The sequence below is a fragment of the Macaca mulatta genome, chromosome 13 (genome assembly GCF_049350105.2).
Source record: "Macaca mulatta isolate MMU2019108-1 chromosome 13, T2T-MMU8v2.0, whole genome shotgun sequence".
Lineage (NCBI taxonomy): Eukaryota > Metazoa > Chordata > Mammalia > Primates > Cercopithecidae > Macaca > Macaca mulatta.
The window spans coordinates 4,390,717-4,403,738 of record NC_133418.1 but is presented as its reverse complement, the minus strand read 5'-3'; the positions used below and the strand labels follow the sequence as shown (position 1 = coordinate 4,403,738).

General features: G+C 53.1%; 1 protein-coding gene across 1 annotated transcript in view; it reads right to left on the bottom strand.

Annotated features, from left to right (window-relative positions):
* Positions 1-13,022, bottom strand: part of MAL (mal, T cell differentiation protein) — a 25,610-nt gene extending 12,588 nt beyond the window's left edge. The window contains exon 1 of the mRNA XM_015112833.3: positions 12,845-13,022. Within this exon, the coding sequence (XP_014968319.1) occupies positions 12,845-12,937 (93 nt within the window). The 5' untranslated portion in view covers positions 12,938-13,022. The remainder of the gene's footprint in view (positions 1-12,844) is intronic.

Below are 13,022 nucleotides of genomic sequence, written 5' to 3'. Positions count from 1 at the left end.
GTTGGTAGCTGGGTGACCTGCTGTCCCTGGGCAAGTTATTGAATCTCTCTGTCCCTCATCTGAAAAGTAGTGATAACCGTAGTTGTGACTCAGGTTATATCTGCAGGGGGCTGGCACCTGGCTGCCACTAAGCTCTTGCTGTCACGACGGTCTTTAGATGAAGCAGCCTCTTTTGTAACTATGTGAAAAATCCAAAATCCCAGCAGTCTGAATATGATCTCAATACGCACAATCATCTACTCCAAAACTTGTCCAAAGAGAGCCAGAATATTTAAATAACCTCAAGAGAATCAAAAAGGGAAAACCGACGGTCTCCAGAAACCCAAAGTTGAGAAAAATGTGCCTGCCCCGCACAAGGAAGCACAAAGGGCACTAAGATATGAGCCAGCCTTGCCTCCAACAACGGGCCTGGTCATGGAGGACGGGAAGACGCATTCTCTGGCACATTCTTGAGATTCGTCTGGAGTTTCCATTCCCTGGGGCTGAAAGAACTCTTCATCCACAGTCCCCAGTGTTTCTGCTGCAGGGCTGGGTAACCGAGGCAGTGCAGAGGGCTTACTCAAATTCTCTGGATATTTTTCTGGGGCTCCATTTCACCCTGTTAGGGCCTCCACAAGCGGAAATTCTTCCAAGGACACATGAAGACGTGAACCAAAGAGGTCTTCTTAGGCAAGGCTTTCCATCTACACACCTGGGCGTGTGGTCCCCAGAGCCCAACAGCACAGAGCACGTGGTGTGTGCCTTTAAAGGCACATGTGAACAACAGTTTGTGCCTCGAATTCCTGAGAAGTAAAGGAAACCGGCCACAGAAGAGAGGCTGAGCACCACTGCTGAGCTCCCCTGCCACTTAGGTCATCTCCCCAGGAAGGAAAAGAAGAGATGTCCTCGCCGGACGAGGGAGGCATGCGGATTCATCCCCGTGTGCTGGGAGGACTTCAGGAAGCTCCCAGCCCTTCTGTGTCCTCCCAAGGCCACCACGAGAAGCACCCCCAACTCATGTTGCTGGCAATCTACTCACTCACTGAGTCGTTTTAGCAGCCAAGGCTTATTTCAATGCCAGGAGGACATTTTGTGCAGGTGATCTGACCAGAAAAACACCTGTGAGGTTCAGGAGAGGCTCAGCAGTCTTTGCCCAGCTCTATGGGATGATTGGTTTAAAGCTAATCATTCCAGCAGTGAGACAGAGGGTAGGAAGCATTTTTCTGTGCGCATGTATGTATGTGTGTGTGTGTACATGTATGCTTGTGTATAGGTGCATGTATGTGCCTACATGTATGTGTATGCATGCACGCACGTGTACTTCTCTGTATATATGTGTATGTGTTTGTGTGCAGGTGTGTATGCGTGTATGTCTGTGCACATGTATGTATGTGTATGGTGCCGCATATGCATGTGTATTTGTATGTGTGCATGTGCCTGTGTATGCTTGTGTATATGTGTGTGCACATGCATGCATATGAGTGCATGTGAGTGCATGTGTGTGTGTGTGTGTGTGTGTGTGTAGGTAGAGCCGGGTTAAGGATGAGCTACTGTAGAGCAGGTAAATGGCACAACAGGCTTTGAAGCCAGGATGAAGTGAAGAGGGCCCCGTGCACCAGGTGGTGGGAGAATGAATATGCACAGAGCAGGAGCTCAGGGGAAGACCCAAGACCCCTACTGCTGAAGGCTTCCCCAGAGTCCCGCAGCTCTTCCCCTAAGACGACGCATCTGAGAGGGAGGGCAGGGGACTCTGCTCCAGTTCCGAGAGGCAACGAGCAAACACGGCTTGGCTTCCTTCCTTTTGTCAGCCTACCTACCTCCCGGTACGAAGGAACTCAGTCCCAGCAAGCCAGAGAAGTTTCCCTCACTCGCTCAGTCACTCATTCAGCCACTCACCCACTCATTCGCTCACTCACTCACTCACCCACTCACTCAGTCAGTCACTCATCCACTTAGTCACTCACTCACTCACCCACTCAGTCACTCACTGACTCACTCACTCACTCACTCACCCACTCACTCACTCACCCACTCATTCACTCAGTCACTCACTCACCCACTCAGTCACTCACCCACTCACTCACTCACCCACTCACTCACTCACCCACTCACTCACTCACCCACTCATTCACTCAGTCACTCACTCACCCACTCAGTCACTCACCCACTCACTCAGTCACTCACTCACTCAGTCACTCATCCAGTCAGTCACTCACTCACTCTGTCAGTTACTCAGTCAGTCACTCAGTCACCACTCAGTCAGTCAGTCAGTCAGTCAGTCAGTCACTCAGTCACTCAGTCACTCACTCACTCAGTCAGTCACTCAGTCACTCAGTCAGTCAGTCAGTCACTCACTCACTCAGTCAGTCACTCAGTCACTCAGTCACTCACTCAGTCAGTCACTCACTCAGTCACTCAGTCACTCACTCTCTTACTCGCTGACTCACTCACTTGGTCATTCATTCACTCACGCATTTAACAGATGCTGGGAGTGGCATGGTCAGCACTGAGGCAGGCTCACCCAGTGAAATGGATCTCATTCGAAGACACACTTTAATGAACGGAGCCCACCTCTCCCTTTCTCTCCTCTCTCATGCAGTCTTGCGACAGTCCCCACTGGAGCAGCTCTGGGTCCACCAAGGGTGGATTCAGGCCCTGGTGAAAGTGTCAGTGTCTGAGCAACGGTGACCAGATACGAACGCCACATGGGACAGGGACAGAGCCCGGTAGTTGGCACAAGATGCCCATCTGAGCCCATGGGGAGAGATCGGGGGAGAGGTCTGAGATTCTCTGGGTGGTGACCCTCTCCCTGCATCAACTGAAAAGGCAGAGTATTGGGAGTCTGACCCCTGGGGCTGCTACAAAAGAGAACCCTGGGAGCGGGGCTGGGACCTGACTTGGTTTACCTACAGCAGTCACTCTCCCCTCCTGGCTTCTTCCTCCCAGAGGGACCCCTCATGCCATCCTCACCCCCAGCTGGCCTTAGACCGTGCTCCTTATCTAATCTCAAGGCAAGAGCACGACTCAGGGGGTTTGGATCAGTTTGTGAAGAAGAGGATAGAGATTTGGGATTAAAAGCTCTAAGAGCTGCTGCCAGGCGCGGTGGCTCATGCCTGTAATCCCAGCACTTTGGGAGGCCGAGGTGGGCAGATCACGAGGTCAGGGGTTTGAGACCATCCTGGCTAACACGGTGAAACCCCGTCTCTACTAAAGAATACAAAATATTAGCCAGGCGTGTTGGCGGGCGCCTATAGTCCCAGCTATTCTGAAGGCTAAGGCAGGAGAATGAAGTGAGCCCAGGAGGCGGAGGTTGCAGTGAGCTGAGATCGCACCACTGCACTCCAGCCTGGGCGACACAGCGAGACTCTGTCTCAAAAAAAAAAAAAAGTCTAAGAGCTGAGTTCAGGGCCATAGTTTATATTAACAAGGCAAGTTGGACTGGGAAGAGCCCCCTGTTCAGGCTTGCAATCTCACCCGCCTTCAGCCCCAGGGAAGCCTTCTCTCCCACAGCACACACAGCCAGCAGGACCAAGTGACTGCTGACTTCATACCTGCCTCCCTCACGAGCTAGAGGACGGTCGGTCACTAGTTCCTGCGTGAATGAAAACTCCACTCAGATCCACAAATCTAGGGGTTTTCTGATAGGCATGTCTTCATTTGAACGGAAAATTCTGCCTACCACGTCTACACTGGTGGCCTTACCCAGCAGGATAAACAGAAACCGAGAGGTTCCATGAAAATACAGTGTAAGCCACCTGGAAAAGGCAAAATCCGTGGAAATGCTAGACCAGACAGGAGTGGCTTAAATGCAAGAAAAACAAAAGGGATTTATGGGAGTCATCAGGTAGGTTAGTAATGTGAACAAACCCACAAAACAGGTGTACAACTGCAAGAGAGAGGCGAGAGGAGGCAGCCTGCCCCGGGTCTGGGAGGGTCCAAGGGAACTGGAACTCCCAGAGTCTCTTGGGGATTGGCGGCCTTTGTCAGTTTCACCCTCTGTCCGCCTTTGAGGTCAAGGACTCATCTTATGATTCATCAGTGTTGGGTAGGTGAGAGTGGAGACCTGAGCCCTTTCCCTACCGATGCTTGCTGAGAACAAATGTCTCCGAGTTCTTGATCTGGGCCAGGGATGTGGGCAGGCTCGGGGTGTAGGCACGAGACAGACAAAAAACAAAGGTCTGCAGGATGTGCTCTGAGTGCCAGGAAAGGGTGCTAGGAAGGTGGGCTTCCCGGTGGAGGTGACGGGTTAGCTCGGGCCTGAAGGGCCACCTCCAACAAAGAAGCATTCCCACTGCCGCCCCCACCCCGATCACACATGGAGATGAAGGAGGTCTGTGGCTGGTTTTAGAAAGAGTCCTGAGACCCACAAGCTGGGTGATTCCTTTCCTGCCAGGCCCCTCAATCCAACTCTGCCCACCTGCCAAGCAGCTGGGGCCAGGATGGAGGTTGGGGGAGGTGAGGGCACAGGTTTTTGCCAGAGGCTGCCCCCTCCCTGAACCGATGCCCTGGCATACAGCCGACACACTGACACTGATGACAAATCGCCTTTGAAAGCTTTAATCTGAACCCACTGGTAACTCGTTCCTATGCCTGCGGGCAGATGTAGCTATGCGTCACTCAGAACCCAAAAAGCTCTCCCTGCCCATCCTGGCACCCGGCTGGCAAGTGATGCAGAGAGGCTTAGAAAGCAGCCTGCTCCCTGGGCAGAAGGCAGGCTGGGGCTGCCACCCTGTCCTCCACCTCCTGGCTGTCCCCATCAAGCTCCCAGCGGAGGACACACTGACCTCTGACCTCAGTTGTTCCTTCTTGGTGAGAGGAGAGCCACTGGGAAGGCCCCAGGAAGGTGGTGTCTGGGCAGGACTTGGTGACCCCAGGGAAAAGTCAAGTGTGCCCTCCACAGCCTGGCCCAATCCCAATCCTCATGCAGCACCTGCCTGAGAATGGAACAGAAGACACCTACGGCAAAGGTGATGGGGGCGAGCCTTGTGGACCCCGCGGTGGGTACGGGTCGTCCAGTTGGTTTCAGAGCAGATGTTTAAATTATTAGTCAACTAGTAATAACAGCACTTGATAGCTATGGGGCAGTAGCTACGTGAGGCAGGTGCTGCTATGTCCCCATTTTACTGATGCAGAAACTGAGGCACAGTTACCTACCCACGTTCCCACAGCTGCCGGGTGCTGCTCTGATGAGCTGGCTGAGGCCCAGATGCAGGACCCCATGAGTGTGACAGTTACCTCCTGTGTCTAGGGTCAGCTTTGGAAATGGCCATGGATTTTTGTTTTGGTGACAGTTTCTCACTCTGTCACCCACACCAGAGGGCAGAGATGCAATCACAGCTCACTACAGCCTTGACCTCCAGGCTTAAGTGATCCTCCCACCCCAGCCTCCTGAGTAGCTGGGTCTATGGGTGCACGCCACCATGGTTGGCTAATTTTTTATAGTTTTTGTAGAAATGGGGTCTTTCCATGTTGCCCAGGCTGATCTCAAACTCCTGACCTCAAGTGACCCTCTCACCTTGACCTCCCAGAGTGCCAGGATTACAGACGTGTTAACATGGAGGAGGGAGAGTAACCAATTAGTCGTCAGGCCACTCCCAGCCGGCTTTTCCCTCCCCAGCCCGCCACTGAAACAATGAGTCTCAATAGCCTCTGTTCCTTCAGAGGAAAACAACAGCAAGGTTTGTGTTGAAGACGCACACAGCACAAGATGAAACGCCAAAGGATCCCGCTCCCTCTCCCTCTTGGGCAGACGCGGGCCTGCAGTTCAGTCTGAAGAAGAGGGAGGGGCCGCCATGCAGACCCCACCCCTCCCCACTCCACTCGTAGGTCAGGGGACCTATGACCTATGTTCTTCCCCATGGCCTTATTCCTGGAGTGCCCACCTCCTGGGCCCCCTCCCTCCAAGTTGGTTCTGGGACTTTCACTTTCTGCCTCCTCCCCCTGCCCTTCCAGCCCCTCCCCTCCCAGCCCACTGCATTCTCACAGGGACTGGAGGCTCTGGCCAGGACCTGCCGGTCAGTGAGGCTGGCTGTGGCTGGTGACAGGCTTTCCTTCGATTTCCTACATATGTTTTTCAGGACCCAGGGCTTGGGTACATTGAAATGATTCGCCCAATATTAGGGTAGAACACTAGCTATGAATGCGGTAGAAGTGGCAGAGAGCCTGGGGAGACGTGCTGCAGACAATCAGAGTGTGGCACATTCATGACCCCAAGAAGGGAAATGACTACGCTGCTCGTGCCCAGCCAGGAGCTCACTGGGAACCAAGCCTTTCACCAGGGGGTCAAAGGCAATCTGGAGCCTTCCAAATCGATGAGAGACCACGAGGGACCTGCGCCATGCTCCACGCCCTTGGGAACAATCTGAAAGCTGTGAGAAGGAGCTGGCCACACACCCCAGAACATTCCTCCTTCAAGGACAAGGAGCACTATCCCCCACTGTCCTCACACCCGTCAGCACCAGGAGGGAACACCTGCTGGGGTATCCTATCAGCAGCTGCCCCTGAGGTCTGCTGCTCCAAGTCACCGTGTCCAGGGACTGAGACTAGAGGGGCCAGGAGGAAGTCCCAGAGTGGCTTAAGTCAGCCCCCAGCCCCTTCTAGTTCAAGTCTGGTTGGCTCTGTCCTGTGTCAAGGCAGGTCCCAGGTGGTCCAGTCCCTACTCCCAGCCCGTTCTCTGGAGAATGTGTCTGGGCTCAGGGCAAAGCCAAGCCACTACTGAGTCCGTGCAGAGCAAGTCTGCGCTGGTGGCACAATGTGCTCTGCCCCTCGCCTGCCGGTGTGGCGAGTACAGGTACAAAATTCAGCCCTTGTCCCTGGCCGACCTGAGGGTAAGCCCTGCTGGCAGCCGCATCTTGGGGCTTCCTATTCACTTCTGAAAGCACTGGGACAGAACGGGTGCCTTCGCACCAGTCCTGGCATTGCCCCATCCCTGTGAGGTGGGGGAGTGATGTATGAAAAGCTAACAAGCAATCTTAAAATGTAGCTCAGGTGTGATGACACGTCCGACAGTCCTGTGGATCTGAGCCCCGTCATCGCTCAGCAGTTTCCAGGGAGCAGCTCAGAGTCACTGAGTCCTCACCAAAGCTGGCCTCTGGTCCCGAAAAACTGGAAAAGTCACTTCTCCACCAAACCCCTGTGGAACCTCTGTCTGGAACACTTCTCCTCCCTTTAGAGAGGAAGAGAGGAGAAAATAGGGCAGATCAGGCAGTAGCCCTCCCTAAATAGTTACAGAGAGGGGACAAAGCCGGAAGCCAGTGAACACAGTCAGGGAAGGCCAGCTCAGACACCACCCTGTGCTGGCCAAGCAGGGCCTGCTCCACTCCCTGGTGCCTGTAGGAGACGTTCCTAGCTAGAGCAGCAGGGAACTTGCTCCAGGAAGAGAGGAGGTCCCTGGACTGACTTGCGAGAACCTCAGAGCACCTGACTGCTTGCCCCAGCCTCTCCCTGAGAACTGTTCCCACTATTCTGTTCCCCTTAAAAATATCAAGAGGGTGGCTTGGCCTCCAGACGCCCGCGCCAAGTCTCAGAGAGTCAGTGGAGGGTGTGCAGTGCAATGTGTGTTCTTCAACCTGCCTTGGACCTCGTGACTCAGAACCTGCAGAGTGTGTTTTTGACAAGGAGACGCAGAGAAGGTGAGAGCGTCCCAGTGGTCCTGAGCTGTCCCTTCATTCTGTAGGGGGGAGAGAAGGGACCCCAGCCTTGCCCAGGGCTGCCAGGTGGGCAGGGCTACCTACTCAGGATCCCAGGGTGCCTTCTAGCGCAAGCAAAATCTCGCGTGGCTGTTTAGGTGAATGGAGAAGGCTGGGCATGACCTGCTCACTGCTAGAAGTGCTCGCTGGACCCTGGAGACCCCGTGACCCAGGCAAGCTGCTCTCTGTCTGAAAGTGAGGTTTCTGTGATTCTACATCTCTGGTCTCCTAGGAGCTCCCACGCCACCTTCTCAATGCAGCCACAGCTTGGATCACCGGCCCGTGGCCCAGTCCCAGCTCTGTCAGGCTGGCTCTTCCCCAGCCAGGTAGAAATCTAGCGTAGGTCCCTAGACTTCTCTGGTCACTCTTAATAAAAGTCTGGTCGCTTTGGGCCGCAGAAAAGGTGTCATTTTAGTCATTACTCTGTCCAGTTCACTGAAACTGTCAAAACTGCAAACTGGTTTCAGGTGTCTCCCCACCCCAACCCCAACCCGTGATGTGACTGCACTTCTCTTGGTGCTTCTGAGGCACAGAGGAGGAGGGCGTGCCCCTGGAGGGCTGGTGGCACTCCTCAGGCTCTCACTCGCAACCCTGCCTTCTTTGTGGCCTGGGGAGGAGAGGCTGAGTAGATGATCTCACAGCCCTCTTCAGCCACTTCCTTCACAAGTCCTGAAAGGGTAGGGGTCTCTCCTGGCACAGGGGTCTCTCTGTGGGAGACCTTGCGTCTGGGGGCCATAGCTGAGACAGAAAGCCTTCCCTGCACATCTTCTGTTTCCTGAACGGTGGCTCAGTGTCATGAAGCCCCTGGCTTAGAATGGAGAAGGAGGAGACAGAGAGTGGCTCCAAAAGGAAAAGTTCCTCACTGGGTGGGACTTTTGCAGGGGAGCAGACCAGAGGCAAAGCCCTGGGTTTTGTTGGAGGAGGAGAGAACACTGGCCATTTCACCCGTGGCCTATACAGGGCTGCGCTGATGACCCACCACCTGCAATAGGGGCACAGCCTCTGTGACTTTGGAGGTATTTGGAAAGGCAGTCTCACTTCCTAGTTGGGCCTGCCTTCCTCTTCCTGTGAGGACTCTGCAGATTTCAGAGGTCAGGAGGTCTGGGATAGGGCTGCAGAGCCAAGGAGAGATGGCTATGCCCCACCCTGAGCTGCCACCCTCACTTGCTCCAGTGGGCAGTCCCCTCACCATGGAAGTGGTGCTCCACCCTGATCGCCTTGGACATCTGCGCCTCCCAGGCTGTTGGGAGGTCAGGCATGGGAATCTGAACTATGAGTCATCAACAACTCAGTGGACTACAGATTTAAAAAATAATCAAGCATTTCACACCCATCGGATTAGCAGAAAATTATAAAGTCTGACGCTACCAAGTGATGAGGAACAATGGCGACTTTCATGTGCTGCTGGTGGGGGCCGGGGAAGGTCCAGGTTTAGCCTGAAGCTTAAACAATTGGGGGGACTATCTTTATAAAAGAATACAAAATTAGGCAGAGTCTTGGAAGGGGCATGAGTAAGGAGGGGTCTTGAACTTAGTTAAACATCATCGGCTTCCCAGTAAATCTGCTCCTGGGGTGTGTAAATTGGAATTACTCTTTTGGATGGCAATGTGGTAACATCTGGGAAAATGACAATGTGCATATCCCCTGTGACCCAACAAGTCACATCCTCCACGTGTTTATGGGAGAAATTTCCAACAGGTAACTACAGAGGCAAATATGAGAATGTTCTTGGCAATGCTGTCTGCAGTAGCTAAAGGCAGCAAATTGGAACTATCCCAAGTGTCTATTAACAGAAGACTGGATAAACAAAGTCAACATGTATAAATCTCAGAACATAATGTTGCCTGGAAAGCATGTTGCAGAAGGATATGTACGGTACGCTGGCATTTTCATAAAGTGTGAAAACGTAAAACAATGCCATGTGTAGGTCATATGTGTGCAGTGAAAGTCTAGACTGTGCTTGGAAGTGAACACCACATTCAGCTTACAGGTGGCCTTGAGGATGGAGGGAGAGAGAGAATAAGATAACAGAAGGATGTCTAGGGGGCTTAGATGCCATCTGAAAGCTTCATTTCCTTAATACATAAAAGCAAACAAGGCAAAATATTAAGATTTGACAAAGTTGGGCAATAATTATATAGGTGTCTGTTAAAGTATTATATATATTCTGTGATATTTGAAATATTTCTATTTTTGTTTTTTAAACTTGAGCGAAATTAACATATCATCAAACCAATCATTTTAAGTTGACAGTTCAGTGGCATTTAGTGCATTCATGGTATTGTGCACCCACCAACTCAATCTAATTCCAAAGCATTTGCATTACCCCCCAAAAGGAAACCCCATAGCCATTAAACAATTGCTCCCCTCGGTGCCTGGTTAACCACCAGGGTTTGTGTTCTGTCTCTACAGATTTATCTATTCCAGATATTTTATATAAATGGAATCATACACTATATGACCTTTTGTGCCTGGTATCTTTTGCTTAGCATAGAGTTTTCAAGGTTTATCAACTTTGTAGCACGTATCAGTACTTCGTTCCTTGCTATGGCCAGGTCGTATCCATCGTTTGGGTGTGTCGCACTTTGTTATTTAGTTCATTGCTGATGGCCACTGGGCTGTGTGTTATTGTGAAGAGTGCTGCTATGAACATGGATGTGCCAATACTAAAGTCCCTGCTTTGAATCCTTTGGTTATATACCCAGGAGTGGAATTGCTGGGTCAGAGGGTCATTTTCTGAGGGAACACCAAACTGTTTTCCACAGTGACTGAACCATTCACATTCCCACCAGCGACATACAAGGGTTCTAATTTCTCCACACCCAATACTTGACGTTTTCCATTTTTTGGATGCTAGCCAGCCTAATGGGTGTGAAGTGGTATCTCATTGTGATTTCTTTCTTTCTATTTATTTATTTAATTTATTTACTTATTTATGTATTTTTTAAGACCAAGTCTCACTCTGTTGCCCAGGCTGGAGTGCAGCAGCGTGATCTTATTGCAACCTCTGCCTCCCAGGTTCAAGCGATGCTCATGCCTCAGCCTGCTGAGTAGCTGGGACTACAGGCATGAGCCACCACGCCTGGCTAAGTTTTTAAAAAAAATTTTTTTATTTTTAGTAGAGACATCGGTCAGTCTGGTCTCGAACTCCTGACCTCAGGCGATCCACCCACCTCAGCCTCCCAAAGTGCTGGGATTACAGGCGTGAGCCACCGCACCTGGCCTCATTGTGGTTTCAATTTTGTTTTCCTAATGCCTGATGATGTTAAGCATCTTTTTATGTCCATATTGGCCATTTGTATATCTTCTTTGTAGAAACCTCTGTTCAAGTCCGTTGCTCATTTTCTAATTGGGTTGTCTTTTTGTTGAGTTGTAATATTCCATAATTTAAAAAAATACCTCCCCCGGGGTGGCCAGCGCCTTCTCAGGCCGTTTAATTCCGCATTCCTTCCACACATCAAATATATACAGCTTCATATTTACAGTCCACACAGAGGAGAACAGAGAGGCTTGGGGCCAGCTTTCTCCTCTTCTCTCCCAGGCACCTGCTAGCCCACCCCTAATCTAGAGCATGAGGAAGACGCCTGGAGGTGACTGTGCGTTGCGGGTCTCCTGGGAAGTGAGGAAGGGAGGTGGGGAACAGGGGTGAGGTGGAGAAGTGACTTTCTAAGTCAGCTGAGAGAAGCGTTCTGGGCGAGGGGGAGTTGTTTGTTCTGGAAGCCCCGTATGGGCAGGCCACAGAGCCACGCTGGCGCTGTCGGAGCAAGCTGCCAGTAGTAGACGGTTCCAAGGTTTCCCACACCCCTGTAGTCTCTGCAGCATTGGTGGGTTGGGTGGGAGCCTCCGGTCACCTTTCCCGCAGATGAGATCGCCCCGTCTCACTGGACTGTTCCTACTCTCAGGGGCACTCCCTCTTGTATGTTGAAGACCAGCGAGGGGCTGGCTCTCTGTGAATGGTGGGGCTGCGTTCATTGGCTTCCCGGGTTTCCTCTAAATGTAACTGCTTTGATTCCGCCTATCCCTAGGATTTAAAGTCACCGGTTCCACCCAGGTTGGGGTTCGACTCGACTTTCACCCCAAGTTCAATGATAGTCCTGCTCCCAGGCCGCCGCAGCGGCCCCTGCCTAGCCTCTGCCCCCAAGCCCTCCTTGGACGAACTGACCCTCCCCCTCCAATCAGGCAATAACAACCTGGGGTCCAATTTTTAAACAGCCAGGCTCCGACATTTTCTTTCCCCTCCAACTCTCCACGCCTGTGCTTCTGAGGGTGGGGTGCCGGAAAAGGTGTCCCTGAGGCGGCGACGGACCGCACCCACAGAATATACAGGGCACACCCCTCCCAGGTGAGGGCCAGCGGGCCCCGGGGAGTTGAGGCTGAGGGAGGTCACTTCGGCCTCGCGACGCCTTGAGCGTTTATCAGGAGTTCTCAGTAGGAAGCGCTTTCCCGCAGCCTCAGGCAGAGACCGTGCGCGCAAGGCGGGACCGACCGCAGGTGCAGAGGCCCCGGAGCTGCCCAAGGTCAGCCAGGGCACGCGGATCGCTCTCGCCGGCCCCCCAACCCCCGTCTCCTCCACTCCCACCCCACACACGGGGCAGAAGGACTGCGGCCGCGCAAACTAGGACCTCATTTCCAGATCGAATTGGTCGCAAATACGTCCCCTCGCCAGAAACTGTAAAAGGCCAGAAGAAAATAAACCGGATTCAACTCCCTCTCATCTCCAGATCTCGGTTGGTAACACTAACGTTTCTTTTGCTGATTTTTTTTTTTTCCGACACTATCTCCCTTCAAAACGCTGCGCACTTCTACCCAACCGCGCAAAGCGCGGCGTGAGCTTCGGCGGCGCCGGGCGCATCTGGAGGGCCCCGAGCGCAGCTCTGGGACCAGCGCACCAAGAGCCGTCCCCGCCTGACCCGCTGCCAACATCCGACCCCGGTTGGGAACCCGGTTTTTCCTCCATAGTCCTGTAGACTGTTTCCCTCATTCCGTTGGTCTAGAAGGGGACAAACGACCGGAGGTGGGAGGGGGCTTCCCTGGCTTAGTCCCCGCCCTGTCCCTGCTGCCCCGATGCTCCCGGGACCTGCGGAGCTAGCGGATCCAGTCCGAGAGCTGTGCTGGGCGCCCGAGAGAGCGCACGGCTCAGCATCCCCCAGTCCCTTCCCTGGCCAGGAGTCACTCACAAACTCAAAGATGAAGAGCAAGTCGGGGAAGGTGGTGAAGACCGAGAAGCCACTGGGCAGGGTGCTGCCCCCCGACGCCGCTGCGGGGGCCATGAGGGCGTGCTGGCGTGGGCCTCGGGACTGGACGCGCGCCGCTCAGACTGCGCGCAGACCTCTCGCTTGCTCCGCGGAGCCCAGT